Source organism: Anopheles gambiae, chromosome X (assembly GCF_943734735.2).
Source record: "Anopheles gambiae chromosome X, idAnoGambNW_F1_1, whole genome shotgun sequence".
In the NCBI taxonomy this organism is placed as follows: domain Eukaryota; kingdom Metazoa; phylum Arthropoda; class Insecta; order Diptera; family Culicidae; genus Anopheles; species Anopheles gambiae.
The window spans coordinates 9,699,901-9,719,320 of NC_064600.1; the positions used below are offsets into that span (position 1 = coordinate 9,699,901).

Consider the following 19,420-nt stretch of genomic DNA (forward strand, 5'->3'; position numbering starts at 1 on the left):
CGACAAACGGCAGCAAACACAAAAAAAAAACAACAAACGCGAAGAGTTATGGATGCACCAACCCGGCTGATGCCATCTTTCTTTTTCGCTGCATGTGGATCAAATTGCGTAAGGGGCCCGGTTTGGATGAAACACGCTGGTGGATGAAAGCGGCCCCAGCAGGATGTGATGCGGGCATACCCCCCCGCTATTGGGAGAGAGATAGTGTGTGGGCAGGTGGGTGTGATGGTGCAGGTTCACACACACATTCACACACACACTAATTAGTCAAAACCAGGCGCTTAGGTCCTGTTTTGCGAGGCAATTTTTGGTTGACATTCACTCCTCACACGCACGCGCTGAAGTGCACTCGACTCCGATTTCAGGAGGAGCACGTACAACAACCAAAAAAAAAGGTCATGGCTTTGCAAACACAATCAACGACAAGTGATGACTTTAAAACAATTAACCGCACGGCAAACACGTACCGAGTTGGTGGCCACCAGCGTCCATAAAATCCTTGAGAATCTTGGACTCCAAATTGTTGTTAAATTCAAGTATTTAGAGTGTGAAATTACAAAGCCATCACAGTTATTGGATCATTTTCACGATAAGCTCGTCTAGCTAGTTGAGTTCTCAGAAGTAGTGTTGGGTGTGTCTGATTGAGATTTATGAATCTGAATAAATGTTTGAAATGATTCAATGAATCTGAATTTTATAATATACATGAATCTCGAAAGAATCACGATTATCTAGGGATTCGGGAATTTCAAAAGAATCATAGAACCTGAGCTTCAGCCAAAGTAATTATTCTTTTTCTATTCTTAACGATCTACATGTTAATGCAAATCTATAAAGGCATTGGAGACTACTTAACATATAACATGACTTCTTAAGCGGATCGTTAGTCCTTGCTTCGGGAAAACGGACCATGCCAGGCTTATACCCACCAGCATGAACCCAGGATTGCATGTTGTTAATTGCAGATTGCATTCAATATTTTGATCATCATAAATCTCTAACCCTTCATGGATCTTCAGAGATTTATGAATATTTGGAGATCAGATTCGAGATTCGAATCACTCGTCTCTCAAGGTTCATATTAATGCATTTCAGCGGTAGGTTCATGAAACAAACCACTACCCAGAAGTCTGTATTTGAGAAAAGTTCTACGGGAGTACTATTAAGACGGCAAACGAATTTGCGAGTCCTGCGAACAATGCGGCCTTGTAAATCAAACCCGTTCGAGTAACAGCGATCTTCTCAACTGTTCGACACCAATAATTAACCTACTCGCTTGTAGCTCTCCCAAGAAATTAGAGGAACGAATGTCAAAGAAGGAGGTGAAGAGCTAAGAGAGATTTTCTTTCTTGATCCCAATATGCTCCATGAAAAAAGTAAAGTTTCTCTTAATGTTTGCAAATTCCGAATGGTTCGTTCCCGAATTTACATTTATGTCAATTCTTGCTAGTAATTTGGGCACGTCAATCGTACCCGTCAGTAACTTACATTTGTGTATACCCGTGGGTTATACATTTGTGCTACGTCACGTCTCCTTCGAAGCGACTCATAGCCAAACAATTCAGTGAGTTTCATACGAAGGACGATGGTGTTACACGCAGAACAAAACATGTGAACTTTCTCTGCGCTGACTCCAACTTGTTTGACCACAAGCTGCAGGAAAGCAGGCCAGACTACCGAAACAGGATTGAAGCAAATGGACTAACAAAACGATTTATACAACATTAAGAGGCTGTTTGGATCGGTATATTCTCTTGATTGCTTACGACTGAAGCCAACATTGCAGTATTGTTCCAGATATATTATAATTATCAGTTCAGGGACAGGCAGATCGTTGGAACAACATATACCACGCATTAGTTGGCCGTAAGGTAGGATCTAAACCATTTCACCAGGGCACCCAAGACGTTCTTCTTTAGTTAGCAGTAAGCGCAATGGTTTACACGATCGTCTGGAGCTCTCAGCACCGTATAAACAACTTCCATTGGAGCTCCCGTGGTAATCACAGCATGACACTTCGATTCAAACTTCGACGAGATTAGTCTAGAGACACTGCCGCTCGAGGGATCAAGCCATGTTGGTTTGTACGCAATCGAGTTTTGCATGCCGATCTCGAAGACTTACACCAAACTTCCTAATGTTTGGGTCATCCCGGAGCTGTCCGGCCAAAGTTATCGCAAAAGAAGCTGCATTTACCTGTAGCTTTGTTTGATTTGGACAGGTTTCAATTTTCTAAAAATACGCACCGCGAAAAAGTTAACGCGCGGCAAGAGCGAGCGAGATGAAACAAGTGGAAAGAAGCGAGAAACGAAAAAAGACACACAGCGGGCGAAATCATGCCCTGTCCGTAAAGTGTGGACACAATTTATGCATAATTTATTGTTGCGCTCATCCCCACAAAACTCCGCAACAGCAAACTTTCGCGACAACCCGACAAAGGGGCCTGCGAAACTTTGAGTTGCTTCTCCCTTTTTTTTTGCTGCTGCTGCTGCTGTTGCTGAGGCCTGCGGCAGACAGGATCGCTGGCGCGGGTGCAAAACTTTAGCCACTTTCTGCTGGGCGTGTAAAGGGTGAAATCTGTGCACGCGGAGCAAGTAACATGAGCTCGCGGTCGTCGGTTTCGGTGTCCTGGTTTTTTTGCCCGTTCCCAAAAAACTGCTTAGTATCGTTTCCCTTTGCAGACTGGCTCCAGCATTCGGCACATCATCGGTACGTCCGCCGGCGTCGTGCCGGTGCACCGTTTGGCCGTGCCGCCGGCGAGCAGCCGCCGCCGATAGTCGAGCCAGGCCTGGTCGCGCAGGTACCGCCGGTACAGCTCGTCCCGCCCCGGTATCGCGCCGTCGAGGTAGAGGCGCAACCGCTGCCACGTGTTGCCCACGTTCTGGCGCTTCAGGAAGAGCCAGCAGCGGGGCAGCAGCAGACACTGGGTGCGGGTGCGGGCCACGATCGTGCGTTGCTGGTGCCGCTCGCCCAGCCCAAACACGGCCCCGCACCGCAGCGTCCCGACGTCCACAAACTGATGCACGATCGGTGCGTCCTGGGTAGGTGTCTGGGTGGAGGGAGAGAAGGAAAGCGTTAGATTGCTGTCCGAAACGAGTTGACCCCGTGTTGGAGCCCCCCTGCATACCGTAAGAAAGCAGGTCGCATTGGCTGGATCGTGGCGAAGCGTTCCGGCCGGTGGGCTGGTGGCCGCACCCGCCGTAAACGTTTCGTGCAGATGGCGCACCGTCTCGAGCTGCTCGTCTGGTGCCGGAGGGCCTATGGCGGGTGGCGGTGTGAGTTGGTCCCGGTCGCCCGCCGGACTGGCCAGACGAAGCGTACCGCGCACCAGCGGCAAACACTGGAGCATCATGCACTGGCCGCTCAGCACGAGGTAGGCGAACGGGAGCGGCAGCTCGAGCGGTATCGTCTGCTGCGGTGCGTACTGTACCACCCGGGCGAGGACGCTGCACTCACGGATCTGCAAAAAAAAAAAAAAAAGAAAATAAATTAAAACAAAAGCAAGAGTTGGGAGAAAAACGCAAGAGAGATAGAACCGCTTCTCCGCACAAAACACAAACCTGATCTTCGGTCCAGTGCCGGAAGTAGGCGAAGCGGCCGAGCGTATCCCGCAGCTGCTCGTAGCTCAGCCGGACCGTCGATTGACCGGTGTTGCCCAACGGGTCGCTCATGCCGTACTGTTCGCAAGGCCGGCGAACCAGGCGCACACACTCGAACTCGTCCCGCCAAGAACTGAGCCGGCGGCCGCGTTACTTACAGCCCCAGGGAGGGTTGCCTGCTCGGCCTGACTTGTTCTAGCGAAGGATGGGAAGAAGGATGTAGGTAGTGGGTGGGTGACGTGATGCAAGTTTTGCCAAAGTTTGTTCCTGCATGTTTCCGCAAACATTTGCAGGGTTTGCCAGTAATGGTTTCGTCCTTTCGGGTTGCGATAGTTCTTATGTTGCATTCTGAAAATAACACGACAAATCGGAAGAGAGAGAGAGAGAGAGAGAGAGAGAGAGAGAAAGAGAGAGAGAAGCAACAAAGCTCTGGCAATATCCTTGATGTAGTGGTCTGTAAAGGTATGGTTAGACATTAACTCCACTAACTGAGGAAGGAACCACTGCTCCACAATTCTTCTCCAGGGGTAAATCCTTTCGCACTTCAAACAATTCCCACACACACACACACACACACACACACACACACACACACACACACACACACACACACACGTAGAGGGTAAATCTAGATGTAGTGCCCTTATTACCACCAACGAGCTGACAGGGGACGAGCGGGAGCAATGAGGACGGGGTTTTTTTTTTGAAATGTTGCAGAAGTGCGAAAATTGGGTCGATGATTGGATTGAGCCCTGAGGGATTGGAGCGAGCGAACTTGACGATATAATGCGGCTTACTGGGCGTACCGCAGCAACATTAGTGTAAGCACATATAACACGGCAACAACAACAACAGCCGAAAGCCTCCACCAATAACCTTGGGGTGGAATCGCTTAATAGATGGGAAGTAATGAAAGTGTGCGGGAGGTTTTTGTTGATGTATTTTGTTGTGTTTCTTTCATTCGCGCTCCAGGAAAAAAGAAACGAAAGAATGTCTGCAAATACTAAACCCCCCCCCCCCGGGGCCTCCCATGCCCAATATTCTGTCGCAGGCAGGTTATTAGTTGTCATACTCAGTGCCTAACCACAGATACACAGACACACACTGGCGCGCATGTGGTTGACTTTGAACTTACAATCAATCATTCGGCAGCGCAACCGACCGGGCCGGGGGCAGAACGTACGTGGCACGTGGCTTAAAATTTGGCTCCAACAAAAGAGAGAGAGAGAGAGAGAGAGAGAGAGAGAGAGAGAGAGAGAGAGAGAGAAGGAGAGAGTCCATGCTGGAGGAGGGCAGACAGCTCACTACTAATGGTATTAATAACTATAATGGAAGTTTGTATGGAAGGCAGAACGCGCATTAAGGTCTACATCTAGGAAGTCGTCCACCCGCACCACCCAGTCCATCCGTTTTTTTTTTTTTGCAACGTGGAACGTGGTAGCGCAGGAAGGGGCGATGGTTCAACTATTTCATTCCCATTTTTGGCCACAAATTGAATGGACCCGCGGCACGCGACTTTCGGTGGAAAAAGTTGTACCTTCGGGCACACGAACGAACCCCTAGGCAAAGCGCCCATTCCTTACATCAGCAGCGTACACCCACTGCACAGTGGAGGCAGCCCATACAAGCACCGGGGTTAAACCAATATTTTGTAAATAGATCTTAATATTTGCCATTGAAGAAGGAGTTTATATTCTAGTTCGGCTTTAAAATTCCCTAGCTCCTTGGTACAGTGAATTCGCTTTCCTTTTCGTACAGTACGGTAGAAGTGTAGAGTTTCATTCGTTTTAAAATATTATGGCTTATCTATCGTCAAACTAGCGAATGCAATGAGCTTTTTTGCCCAAAACCACTTTTTGTTTATTGAAATCGTTCATGTGTTGAGTACTACACTGTTTTTTTTGGCTCGAAGTGCTGTTTGGGCAAAAGTTAGAATCCGTGTAACGTAGGTTTACTACACTAGCTATGAATTGTCCACCTTTGAAAGGAGTTAGTGGTATACCAAGCTATCGGGACCATTCCTTTCTAGTAACCAAAGTGCCTAGTTATCCAGACGCTTGAGCATCGGCACAAAGTTAATCCAATTGGATCGCATCTGCCCATCGATCGCGCAGCTAACTGAAAACTGCACCAAGACGCACACTATGAGGAACAAACGATCCTCTATTATCAAGGACACTATATTGACAAGTTAATTTTGACGAGTGGACTAATCATTTTGATTTTAACCTCTCGACTGCTTCTGATAAGACGAGCTTTTCATTACTTTTCGGTGAATTTCGGCGATGATAATAGTTGATTTTGGGATTAGTTCGAATTTTAAGTATGAGATAGTTCAATAAGTGGTCGTAGCACAATTACACGAATAAAAAAAGTAAATTATTTTAAAAAATAATAAAATTATTTAAAAAAATAAGGGAAACCGTGAATTTTACAAGATGAAAATCAACTGTTTTATTAAGAACCTGGCAGTTGATTTTAAAAAGATTCAGTAATTTGTTTTTAGTATCTTAAAAAAAAAGATGGTAAATAACTCCCTTGATTACCAAACAATTTTCTAAGTAAGGCATTTTTTTAAAGGTTATTTAACGACCTTCCTAAAAACCCTTTTCTTGTTAATCTTGAAAATAAAAGCAGTATTTTTTTTAAGTTATTGTCGTTGAAAAATATTCCTTTCATTTACCTAAACATGAAGAATTTGAACTATTTTTCATGTTTGAAAAATCATTCCATGCATTTTATAGGCTTTAGAAGCGTAATTTGTTTTGCCTTTTTTGAATGTAATATTATCTATATAAAAAAATTAACAGCAACGAAATTTAAAAAAAATTAAAAAATAAAATAAAATTTCTTTTTATTCCGGTCTACTTCTACTGTGCACTGCCCAGGTAGGGAGAGCGTGAGGATGAGTCAGGTGTTTTCCATTTTATGATATGGTTGTGTATGTATGTGTGTGTGTTCTTGTTTATAGAAAATCGTAAACATCATGTGGGTGGGAAAACGTTTTAATTAGTGCTAAACGGTTTCCATTAAAAGTATATGCCCTATTTTTAACAGAGAGAGAGAGAGAAAAAAAACATTTCTTTTAGTATGAGCTGAAAGCTGATAAACTTACTCTTACAAACTAAGCTCAAGCACATGCTAACGAATAAATAAAATCTACCAATGTACCAATTGTCTGTTCCCGTGTTATGCGGTGTTTAATGTACCTATTTACTTAAATAGCTAAAAATTAAGCCGACTTTGCCGAGTTTTCACGACGCTGATCTCTGAGCAGCTCAGCAACTACATAACTCGGGAGAGGCAATCGTAGGCCAATTGCTAACACTATGCAAAAATATCTAAAAAGAGAATTTCTCATTGCTCACTATTCAACCAATATGATTTGTGTGAGGTGCGTCCACCTGTTTAACGTTCCTTTTGAATTTCTCGCACGCGCTGCAAGCGCCATCTGTACGTCAAGCTACAGAACGATCGGAGCGGAAAGCGGACAGATGCTCAAAGTAAAACTATAAAAAAAAAGAAATAAATTAACTCCCTTTTTTCCCCTTTCGCCAGCTAATTGTAGTCGAGCATGCCGCGCAGCAGCTCGAGGGTGTCCCGCCCGATCGGCACGATGCTGGACGGGGGCAGCAGGAACCCGTGCGTCCCCCGGTCCGGTAGCCGCAGCGTGTAGCTGTACCGGATGCCGGCCCCGTACCGCGCATAGCCCGTCGCCGTGCCGTACGTGGCCGGCCCGGTCACCGGCTCGAGCGCGTACAGGAACTCGCCCGGCTCGGCACGCAGCGCGTCCAGCCCGGCCTGGCCCATCTCGTGCACGTCGCCGGGCGGGTCCGGCCCGTACGGTGGATCGTCGGCCCGCTCCAGCTCGGGGTAGGCGAGCAGCTGGCCGTACGCCTGCAGCGACAGGTAGAGGCGGACGTGGCGCCGACGCGCCAGCAGGAAGTCGCGCACCGCCCGTGTCTCCGGCTCGGAGAACGGCTCGGCGCCGGCGTAGTTGTCGCTGCACTGGCCGGGATGCACGGCCTGCGCCCAACGGTACGCCCAGTTGCGGTTCAGGTCGACGCCGTAGCATCCCTCGCCGGTCGGGTCCTTGTCGGCGTTCCACCAGCTGATCCTACGAGAAGGGTGAAATGGCAAGAGAAAGAGAAAGAGAGAGTGAGAAAAAAAGGTTCGTTCAATCGGTTTGGCTAGGACAACGACAAGCGGGAAACACGTACGCGCTGGAGAGTAGGGCCTGCCCAACGCCGGCCGGGTGCGCCTGGGTGTGGTTGGAGCGGTTCTTCGACCACAGCCGATCGTACCGGTGGCTGTACTCGTACCCGTCCGGATTGAGCACCGGCAGGACGTACCAATCGTACGACTGGATGGTGCGCGCCTCCCCGGGCGACGTCCCATTGCTCGGCTCGGCTTGGGGCAGCTCCAGCAAACGGTGCAGCAGCCAGGTCGCCACCGACGGGCCGATCCATTCGTGGCCGTGCGCACCCGCCTCCACAAACACGGCCGGTCGCTTTTTGGCCCGCTTCGGACGCTTCGGGCCGCTATGGAACGAAACGCGCGCCACCGTAATCGGCCGTCCCTCGTACGAGCGACCGATGTGGAGGAGCTGCACCTGCTCCGGGTGGCGCCGCTGCAGGTGGTACAGGAACTTGACGATGTCGGCGTACCGATGGTACCGGTACCAGGTCAGTGGATGGCCCTGGTGCAGCTCCAGCTCGAGCTGTTCGCGCCGCGTCATGGCCGGGTTTTCGTACGCGATCGCCTGCCCGACGTTACGGATGGTCGGTTCGTGGCGCAGACCCTCCTCGTCGAGATATTCGCGCAGCGAGTCGGCCAGGGCGCCCGGCGGCACTAGCACATCGGTGGGCCGGTGCAGGGAGGGATGGGTCCACCACTGGAGGCGTAAGCCGTCGGGCGATTGTCGATAGTCTTCCAGGCGCTGCAGCTGTTCCGCGGTTTGTGCGAAGATGCGCCACAGCTGGTAGTTGGCGTAGGATACCGTGCGCGAGGGTCGCTTCGAGGGGGCTGCTGCTAGTGGACGCTTGGTGGTGGCAGACTGGGCGACGTACTGCGCCAACACCGACAGTATCTGCTCCGGCTTGGGCAGCGTGGTCGTGGAAGGAGACGGCGTGGTCGTGCTTGCCGTACCGAAGAACTGTGACAACCAGCCAGAGATTGGGGCGGAAGGTGATGGAGTCACTACCACCTGTGGAGGAGTCACCGCTGGCACAGTTTGAAGTTCAGGGATCACTTCCTGGTCTGTTGACTCATCAGACGTCCAGGGATTGAAAAAGTCCCAAGGCATCATCAGATCAAACCACCCGGAGCTGGTGGGCGAAGGTTCTGCGGGCAACTCCAGCGTTGGCGCAACTTCCTCCTCCTCCAGCTCATTTGTCAGATAAGCTCCAGGTAAACCCAACCAACCCACTGGACTCCTCTCAGGTGTTTGGACCTCCGCCCCAGGATAGTCTGGAACGTTCGCGGTACTGCGTGTGGGGCGCCGACGCACCCCCTGCACCCGCGGTGTCGTACTGCGCGCTCCCCCGTACTCCTCATAGTCGTCGGGAGATCCTCGAGCAGCCCCGCCGAACCCGAGCGACCTCACGAACCGCCCGAACGTGGAGAACATCCGGCTGAAGAAACCTTCCGCCCCGTCCGGCGACTCGCCTGACTCGTAGTCCTCCTCATCGTCGTCATCCTCCCCTACCGATTCGTCCCGCTCCTCGTACTCATCGTCCGCCTCATCCGACGAGTCCTCGTCGCTGTACTCCGCCGTATCCTCGTAGCTCGTGACAGCTGGACGCTTCTTGCGCCGCCGCTTCTTCACCCGCTTAATGCGCACCGGGCGCTCCACGTGTGTGCCTGCTTCCTCGTAGTCCTTATCGTTGGACAGCGCTGTCTGACGGTTCGGGCGTACCGACTCACTGCTACCACCCCCGTACTGCTCTCCATTCTCGTCATCCTCTTCGTCCTCCTCCTCATCATCCTCATCGTCCGTCTCTTCGAACGCTCCAAAGTCTTCAAAGTACTCCTCCTCCGACTCGCTGCTGTCGTCGTCGTACTCCGCACTGCTCGCGTCCGGCGTCGGCCTCCCGAGCGTCACGGTCGGTGGAGTCGCCGCCGTGTACTCGCTCGTCACCTGTATGTTGGTCGTCATCTTGTTCTTGTTGCCGTCCGTGCTGATCGTCGACGGCAGCCCGGAAATGGTGACCAGCTTCGGCGTAAAGTGCTTCGTAACGGGGGGCGCCGCACCCTCGGAGGACGCCAACGGGAGCCACGTCTGATCGGCCCCGGGCGCGGTGGAGCGGGATGCACTGTCGCCCTCGCCCGAGTTGCTGGCCACAAAGTCGGGCTCACTTGCCGACACCTTCGTGTAGGTGTTGCGCTTCACCTTGGGGCTCGCGGAGGCGTCGCGCAAGGGGCGAACCTTCGCTGCCCGCGTCTCCTCCGAGTCCTCCACGTACTCCGTGCTGGTGAGCGCGTTCTCCATGAACGTGTACACCGACTCGAGCACACCGCCGATGCGCTTTATCACCGGCGGTTCGACGTAGACGACGGGCTTCCGCTGTTTCACGTTGGTTGGAACTGTGGTTGTCTGGGGACGCTTGGTTGTAGTCTTGGCCGTGGGTTTGGTCGTTAGGTAGCGTGTTTTAGTGCGGCGCGTTGTACTTTGGACCGGCGGCAGAGGAGTTGGCGTAGCTGTGGAGGGCATCGGTTGCACAGGAGTTAGCGTGCAGCTGAAGGAGTAGTAGCGGCTTAACAGGGACAGCGTTTCTGGCGTTAGTTGGGCTTTGGTTAGGTCGGCGGTGGTCGGTCCACTCACACCGAGTGCTGCTGCGGGTGGCACGGGGGCCGGAGTTGGTTTCTTCTTTCTACGCCTTCTGCTAGGACCTGTTGGTGTGCGGGTAGTGGAAAATGATTGCAGCTGTGGCACTGTCGCGCCTACACCGGTTGATGGAGGAGTCGCCGGAGGTAGCTGGTAGTCACCAAAGTATGCCAGGTTCGTGTTATTGAGTGTGTTTTTGATTGTAGATTGATCGTCGAAGTACTGAACGGTATTCTTCGTTACGTTGCTGGCCGAAGTTGCCGGTGCCCGGGTCGTTGCAAACGGTACAGACGCTGAGCCTGCGCCACTACCGATGCGAAAGATGGAGGGAAGCTGGGTCTTGTTTTTACCCCACAGCAGATCAATATACTTCACCGGGTCCTCGCCCACCAGATACTGGTAGTACTGCTGCACGCTGGTAAAGTTATCTTTCGTGAGCAGCTCGCTCTTGCTCACGTAGCCCGGGGACGAGTGGCCGTCGGAGGCTGGACGCAGCAGCTTCACACGGTCCGCCTCAAACTTGTCAATTTTGTGATTGTTCACGTATATTCCACTGACGCCATGCGCGCCCCGTACGAGCACCACTACCGTCAGCACCAGCGCCACACTGAACCTTGCCAGCGAGGCCATCTTTTCCACCGCACGTGGCTGAGGACACTTACACCGGAAAGGACACTTTACGCGCACACGGCAGACTTCATTGGGCGACAGATAGCGCGCGACTGATCGTGGCCCAAGCGCGAGGCTCCAAAAACGCTCTAGGCCTCGCTAGCAGGATTAGGCCCTGCGCCCCGCTCGGGTGCACTGAACCAAGACGCTCCAGTAGCCTAGAAGCGTCGCCGCCCTGCCGGATTGACTTCCGGTCATGCTCCAGTTGTGGCCGGCGTAATGTCGCGCGATCGAGACATCGCTTTGCTGCCGACGACCCAATAGCCGAGACGAGGCGAAAAGCATTGGTTGTAAGTTCTTCGTGTGCCTCCGCAATTACTACCTCCAGCCGCTGCCCCATTCTCAAAGGGAATCCCGGGGATCGTCATGCCGGGGAGCACGGAGCTCCCCCGGGGGTCTTTAGTTCTGCTAGCGTCGGCTGGCGGACGAGATGAAAGATGCGACCGGCGGCGCAATTACTTCTGCCTTGGCTTGGCTTTGGGTCGTCATAAAACTAACATAGAATGGAAAGTGTGTGTGTGTGAGTCTTTTTCTTTTTAGGTGAAAGTTCAGTCGAGCAACGCAAGCGCATGTAAATGATATGCAAATAATAATCTGTGTTTGTGGGTCCGCTTCTTTTGAAAGCGCCGATACTTAAGCCCAGTTGACATTCAGGGGGGCCATCATTGTGATGACGATCATTTGCTTTCGGGTAGCCCGTGTTTGCGGTGTATTGATTTTGTTTTAATCAAATAATTGTTATTGTTGTTATTGTAGTTATTATGAGATTTAAAGAGGCTTTGGAGCCTATTATTGCTAGTTGAAGAGGGAGCTTGCTATAACAATTGAAGAAACTAGTTAGCGAGGCCTACGACAACACATCCGATACGATTACCCTCGGGCGGAACTTGAATGGCACGTGGTGCGGGTCTTATTTGCATTGTGCTTCCCAAACAATCCGCGTCCCACGTGCTCATCGGACCGTCATCTTTTGCACTTTGAATCACGTGCATCTACGAGTCTCTACGGTCTTTACGTGGTGGCTGCAAAATCATACCCTCTATCAAGAGTACAGCTCATTAGCGAGCGAAGAGTACAAGTGAGGGATTATGATATCAAGAGAGAAAGAGCGAGAGAAAGAGTTGAGAGCACTAGTAGACGGTGGTAGACATAGGTCTAAGCGGGCCATTGTTACTATCGAGCAGGACAAAAAGAGTTCGCATTTGAAGTTGCGATGAAACACTTTCTTGTTCTTTAGTTCTTTGTTCAATCCGATACGACACAGCATTAATGATTCCGCTCGGGTGGTGTAGAAGTTAACTTCAACACATTTTGAGCAATATACAAACTAATAACTCGGCAGTGTAAAGCAATGTCTTTATTACTTCTTTACAGGCAGTAATATCAGTTTAGCCGAATACTGAGCTTCAAACCGTAAAAAAGGGGCTAGCCTTACTATGGGGCCAGCTCGTCAACTTGAACATGAATTAACAACATGTGCCCTATGCCTATCCGTGGCTCTAGATCAGTGATGTCAAACTTATTTGACCACGAGGGCCTAAAAATTACTTAAAATAGTTGGACGAGCCACAACCTAGTTTTTACGCATTAGTACACAAAACTAATGACAATAACTGGCTATGACTTGATATTATCCCCCTTGACTTGATACTAGCTCCCTTCCTGCTAGTCTCCATAGAAATCCCCATTGGTCATGGCTTTTTTTTTTCTTTGGCTCAACAACCGATGTCGGCCAAGGCCTGCCTGTACCCACTTGTGGGCTTGGCCTTCAGTGACTAATTGATTCCCCCCCATAGCAGGATAGTCAATCCTACGTATGACGGCGCGGTCTATTTGAGGATTGAACCCATGACGGGCATGTTGTTAAGTCGTACTAGTTGACGACTGTACTACGAGACCGGCTTAGAACTTTATACTTCTGCAACATCAGAGCTCCAAGCTCCAAAGCCAAGCTCACTTCACTTGTGAGTACAGGCAGGCCTTGGCCGACAGCGGTTGTTGTGCCAAAGAAGAAGAAGAAGAAGATAAAGTTCTAAGTTGCAACAGTGCCTGAAGAGGAGCTGGTCCTAATACTTTCCCAAAACAAGCTTGCGTTTTTTTTATTCCTATTAGTTGAATGATCTTGTCAATTTTTCGAGGTTTTTTTTTCATACAGAAATCGGAAACACTGATGTACTGAATAATTGCTTGAAAATTAAATTTAAAAAAAATTCCAAAACCACACACAGTAAGCGTCAATTAAATCCTGATATTTACAACTTTGTATGAGTTTTAAGTTACTACACTAGTAAGTAGAAGCAACATAGCAGAGCAGGTAGGGGAAAACTCCGAAAAGGTTTTATGACGATAACAAAGGTCTGACAATTAGTAGATTAATTTGTTAAATTGAAAATATCTTCATACATCAGGTGTTAGGAATGGACTGTAGAAGCAGAAAGGCAAAATAAATCCCAAGTTCAAGCGGCTACGGGCCACCGGAATGACATCCCTGCTCCAGATAAAAAAAAATCATCCTTCAAAAAAAAAACTCACAAAATAACAACTTATTACAGTTGTCATCTCACAAAATAGCAACTAAGTTGGTATCCAAGATGTACTCATATAATTTGCGCACACTGATGCGTATGTCCACCACTGTAGCTGAGTCTCCTATGGAATCGAACGGTCCCACACTGACGGCTTAATGGCCGGGAGGAATCAGACGCCGGCCGATAACAGTTGCTAACCGAACCTCGTGCAAAGGTGTAAGTACGGCCAGCAATTCTAATTGCACCCGGCTTCGATGTCAAGTGGCAGAACTCCCACCCCCCCCCCCCCCAACCCCACATACACCGGTACAAGTGGCTAGTAAGAACGTGCGTTCGCACACCCGACCTTCCAATATTAGCACACTTCCACCACCACCAAAGCAATCGCAAGCAGGGAAACCCGGTTTCCAGGTCAGCCACACACACACACACCGGAGTCGAAGGTGGCTGGACAACTTTCCCTAGCCGCACACAAACATATGGACGCCCCGTTCCGCGCGGATTGTCACCCGTTGCGTTCCGCTCCCCTCCCCGCACGCTCAGCACTGCTCCACTCATCTCTCACCTGTTTTGTTTTGATCAGGTTATTCGTGCCGGTGCACCCGCGTGTCCGCGAGTTGCGACGGATCGCACACAACCAGAACGTCGGCTAATCCGCGGATGGCCAGCTGTTAAAACACGGCGCGCAAGGGCGAGCAGAACGTACAGGGGAGGGGAAGACACGATCGGATGGGTTTACAGCTGGTTTCAAGTGGGGAATTTTGCCAATCCACTTCATACTAGTATTGGCATATGTGCTAGTTTGTGTGTGTGTGTGTGTGTGTGTGTGTGTGTGTGTGTGCAAAATCAGTAATTATTGCTACAATCGCGGGATTATCCCAGTGCGCGCGCAGCAACTTCGACATTTGAGCCAGCGTCGGGCGAGTATCTATTAGCGCAAGGCAGGCGAAGACGGACACTACTCATAAATACATGATAAAAGCAATTGCTTCAACTATTTTGCGCACATTTTAGAACATTGTTGGTATAATATCTGTAAAATTGGGTAAATTCTTCAACAAAACATATTTTCAATGCCCACTTTTTTGGATCTAATTTGACTACTATGGATCTTACTACGGAGCTCTATAGCTTGCCTTATTTTTATGTTCAGTGGCTCTATTAAATGAATGAGCTGTCGTGATTACTAAGCAGAAAACTGGTGAAAGAACGGCAACGAAAACAATACATAATCTTATATTCTGGAGGTTTAAGCAGCCTGAAGCTGATATGAGGAGTAACAAAGATGGACACCAAAAGATTTTTTTCTAATTTATCATGGGATATGGTGATGAACAGATGTCATAGCATACCTTAAGTAAGGGTAATCGAAAAATCGGAAGAAAATTGCGAGAGGCTCCAGTCGAAATAGCAGCCGCTATGCTAAGCTACTACTCGATCGAAGCTGATGAGTCCTCTCACGAGACCCAAAATCTTGCCACGACTCGGAGCATTTGCCTTTGTGTTAATTCTACAAGAAGAAGATGCATTGACATGACATCATGCAGGCATAGATGACAGATTCTATGTGATTTTGAAGATCATTAAGTTGAGGCCTACTCAATAACAAGTCCCCCAAACTAGCTGGGATCACAGACTTGAACAATTTCCCCCTTGAATAATCTGGAGCATCGATAGTTGCTATTGCCTGATGTTTCAATTGTGCCTTACATTCTGCATTCTACGATGTGTTGGAAGCGGCGCTTACAATTCCTTAATTCACGGCTGAACAAACCGTGGTCGTGGCAAATGATACAATATTTGGTTCATGCACTTAACTGGTAGTGGCCAACCATAGGTAATGGTAAAATATAGCACACTTCTTCAATGTTCACCATTTTTTACAGATGTCTTTCCTATCTTCCCCATATGATGTGTCCGTCCTACCCGAACGTGCCAAAATTGCTAAAAAAAAGGGATTTTAATTGATAACAAAAACACGAAATTGGACAGGAACTTGAAGGTTTCAACACTTTTTCTGCTAAAAGATGAGTGCAAACTTAAGGATGGTAAATCTTCATGGTCGCTGTATCTATATATCTTAAGATTTGTTTAAATTTTCCGTGAATGGGTCCGTTTTTACTTACCTTCCCCTAATAATCTCCCATCACACTGCTTGTCTACCAACGTATTGATAACGCTACCATTAAGAACAGAATAATAATAATAAGAAGAAGAAGAAAAAGAAGAAAAAGAAGAAGAAAGAACAACAAGAAGAAGAAAAGCAAAAGGAAGAAGATGTGTACAAACTACAAAACAAGCAAAACAACAGGCATGGCGTCAAACGGCGAGTTTGTGCTAAAAATACAAGCAACAATTCTAACGACTGATTTATGTTCGTTTGACACTGTCCGTTCGGTTCGCCCTGATACGTCAGCATGAGCGGGAGGGGGAGGGGGGGGGGTAAGAGGCAGGCAAATGTGAGCAAAGTAAGAGCTCAAGAAAACCACCGATTGAATTTCATCAAATAGCCGTTGCTCTGTAATGGGATGGGATCCGAAGCCCCATTGAGGGATAATACAGGCTCTCCCATCCAACTCCTATTCCGACACGTCCTCGTCGTGCAGAGTGGTAACATGTGTCACCACATATCCAAGCTTGGGTACACGGGCTTGACCCAACCCCTTGGGCGGATGGTGGCACATGGCGAACCAGGAGGGGGGTGGGTATCCCGGGAAACTGGGTGCCTGAACGTCGGGGGGGCAACCCGACGCTAAACAAAACGGTCACGTGGGCGCGGGGCCAGTCACCCAGTCCCATGAATCAACGACTACGGAAAGCCACAGAAATTTTCGAAACGGACATCATGATACCGACCATACGCAATGCCCCCGGACTACTCTGAAAATGGGCTCATGGAACGTACGCACTCTAAGCGAAGCCGGAGCCTTGAAAAAACTTGATGATCCCCTAGCCACACTGAGCATGGACCTCGTAGCTTTACAAGAGATTCGGTGGCTAGGGAACGGTGTGCACAACAGGCGTGGTAAGCATTGCTACGACATATATTACAGCTGCCACGACCGCCACCGCGTGCTCGGAACGGGTTTCGCCGTAGGTCCCCGGTTGAAACCCGCAATCATGGATTTCAAGGCTATAAACGATAGGCTATGCACCCTGCGCATGCGAGGCAAATTCTTTAATATAAGCCTCATAAACGTTCACGCCCCTACCGAAGATAAAGAGGAAGAGGAGAAGGACCTGTTTTACGGCCGCCTCGCTAGAATTGTAGATGCGTGCCCCAGGCATGACCTCATAATCATCCTGGGGGACTTCAACGCAAAGGTCGGTAGGGAGCCAATGTACCGCCAATACACTGGCTGTCACAGTCTGCATGAGCACAGTAATGATAATGGTAGTAGATTGGTCCAGTTCGCCGCAGCGAACAATCTGGTTGTAGGAAGTACCAAATTTGCGCGCAAAAAAATCCACAAGATTACATGGGCGCACCCGGGTGGAGAATCCTTCAACCAGATCGACCACGTGTTAATAAGCCGCCGACGACAGTCGAGTCTGTTAAATGTCAGAACATATCGAGGAGCCAATATCGATTCCGATCACTACTTGGTTGGCTTAGTGATACGTTGTAGAATCGCCCGCCCCCGCACCAATGGGGGCGGAGAAAACACGCAGGCTCGGCTCAACACGGACTCTCTAAGGGACATTGCTGTCCAACAGGAATTCAAAACCGCTTTAGAAGAGTCTCTACTACCAGAAGACAGATACGAAACTACGAGCGAGAGGTGGAACGCTCTAAAAACAAAAATAATAAACTGTGCAAGAAATATACTCCCACCACGTCGTGGCAACACCAAATCTGGCTGGTTCGACGATGAATGCAGACAAGTGACCGAACGTAAGAATACTGCATACCGAGCAATGCAGCAACGGCATAGAACGCGGGCATGCGCAGAGGAATATTCACGGCTTAGACGCGAAGAGAAACGAGTTCACCGCTCCAAGAAGCATGCTTTGGAAGAGCAAAACATGCGGGAACTCGAGCAAACCAGAGAGGCGTACGGACCGACACGAAAGTTTTACCAAGCGATAGCAGGTCACCGAAACAACGTTGTACCTAAGGTAACCTGCTGTCGCAACAAGGATGGAGATCTGGTCAGTAACCAGCCAGAGGTCCTCTCGCGGTGGGCTCAGTACTTTGATGAATTACTCAATGACCAGTTTAGCGAACAGCTAGAAGCGCCACTAGCAGATAATGTCATGCTACTGCCACCTAGCATAGAAGAAACACGAAAGGCTATCCGTCGGCTGAAAAATAACAAGGCACCCGGAACCGACGGAATTGCAGCCGAACTGGTCAAGAATGGAGGTGCACGACTAGAAAACGAGATTCATCAAATTGTTACTGAGGTGTGGGATAGCGAATCGATGCCTTGTGATTGGAATCTCGGCATCATCTACCCCATATACAAGAAGGGAGATAGGTTGGACTGCAACAACTACAGGGGTATTACGGTGTTGAATACCGCCTATAAAATATTCTCCCTGATCCTTCAGGATCGCCTTGTCCCGCACGTCGAAGAGATAGTAGGAAACTATCAAAGAGGATTCCGAAACGGAAAATCAACCACTGATCAGATCTTCACCATGCGGCAGATCTTGGAGAAGATGGCTGAATACAAAAACGACACATACCATCTCTTCATAGACTTCAAAGCCGCATACGATAGCATAGCCAGGGTAAAACTGTACGACGCTATGAGCTCTTTTGGAATCCCGGCCAAACTGATAAGGCTAGTTAGAATGACTATGACCAACGTCACATGCCAGGTTAGGGTGGATGGAAAACTCTCAGGACCTTTTGCTACCACCAAGGGTCTGCGCCAGGGGGACGGGCTTGCCTGTCTCCTATTCAACTTGGCGCTAGAGAGAGCCATCCGTGACTTGAGGGTGGAGACTACGGGAACCATCTTCTATAAGTCAACCCAGATCCTGGCATACGCTGATGATATAGACATCATTGGTCTGCGGCTCTCCTATGTAGCAGAAGCCTACCAAGGGATTGAGCAGGCGGCAGAGAACCTCGGATTGCAGATAAACGAGGCAAAGACCAAACTGATGGTGGCAACATCAGCGGGCCCGCCAACAAATAATCAGAATCTACGTAGGCGTGACGTGCAGATAGGTGAACGAACTTTTGAAGTCGTCCCACAATTCACCTATCTTGGGTCAAAGGTCAGCAACGACAACAGCATGGAAGTTGAGTTGCGCGCAAGGATGCTGGCTGCCAACCGGTCATTCTACAGCCTGAAAAAGCAGTTCACCTCAAAGAACCTGTCGCGACGGACGAAGCTGGGACTATATAGTACCTATATAGTACCAGTACTCACATACGCCTCTGAGACATGGACACTGTCCAAATCTGACGAAACCCTCTTAGCCGCGTTCGAGAGGAAGATGCTCAGAAGGATACTTGGCCCCGTATGTGTGGAAGGACAATGGAGGAGCCGCTATAATGACGAGCTATACGAGATGTACGGCGACCTCACTGTCGTACAGCGTATAAAGCTCGCCAGGCTCCGGTGGGCTGGCCATGTTATACGCATGGAAACGGACGACCCAGCCCGTAAAGTCTTTTTAGGCCGTCCACAAGGACAGAGGAGGCGTGGTAGGCCCAAATTGAGGTGGCAAGATGGCGTGGAGGCGTCCGCCATTAAGGCCGGGATAACGGACTGGCAGACGAAGGCGCGAGACCGTGAGCGGTTTCGGACACTTCTGAGGCAGGCCAAGACCGCAAAGCG

The 19,420-nt window shown here is 49.6% G+C and overlaps 2 protein-coding genes across 2 annotated transcripts; both read right to left on the reverse strand.

Moving 5' to 3' along the window:
- Nucleotides 1-2,350: 2,350 nt before the first annotated feature.
- On the reverse strand, nt 2,351-4,408 carry LOC133392176 (uncharacterized). Its single transcript, XM_061651331.1, has 3 exons — nt 3,561-4,408; nt 3,128-3,460; nt 2,351-3,049 (listed from the first exon to the last, which is right to left on the reverse strand). Exons 1-3 carry the CDS (start codon nt 3,669-3,671, stop codon nt 2,660-2,662), a joined length of 834 nt encoding a protein of 277 aa, XP_061507315.1. The 5' UTR covers nt 3,672-4,408; the 3' UTR covers nt 2,351-2,659.
- A 2,418-nt stretch (nt 4,409-6,826) lies between these two features.
- Nucleotides 6,827-12,988, reverse strand: LOC1271699 (uncharacterized). Its single transcript, XM_310544.6, has 2 exons — nt 7,820-12,988; nt 6,827-7,716 (listed from the first exon to the last, which is right to left on the reverse strand). Exons 1-2 carry the CDS (start codon nt 11,053-11,055, stop codon nt 7,158-7,160), a joined length of 3,795 nt encoding a protein of 1,264 aa, XP_310544.6. The 5' UTR covers nt 11,056-12,988; the 3' UTR covers nt 6,827-7,157.
- Between the last annotated feature and the right edge of the window lie 6,432 nt (nt 12,989-19,420).

Coding starts and splice junctions, on each gene's coding strand:
- LOC133392176 (XM_061651331.1), bottom strand. CDS start 3,671: ATGAGCGACCCGTTGGGCAACACCGGTCAATCGACGGTCCGGCTGAGC. Junction 3,461..3,560: donor GGCACTGGACCGAAGATCAG/GTTTGTGTTTTG, acceptor TTTTTTTTGCAG/ATCCGTGAGTGCAGCGTCCT. Junction 3,050..3,127: donor ATGCGACCTGCTTTCTTACG/GTATGCAGGGGG, acceptor CCCTCCACCCAG/ACACCTACCCAGGACGCACC.
- LOC1271699 (XM_310544.6), bottom strand. CDS start 11,055: ATGGCCTCGCTGGCAAGGTTCAGTGTGGCGCTGGTGCTGACGGTAGTG. Junction 7,717..7,819: donor CAGGCCCTACTCTCCAGCGC/GTACGTGTTTCC, acceptor CCCTTCTCGTAG/GATCAGCTGGTGGAACGCCG.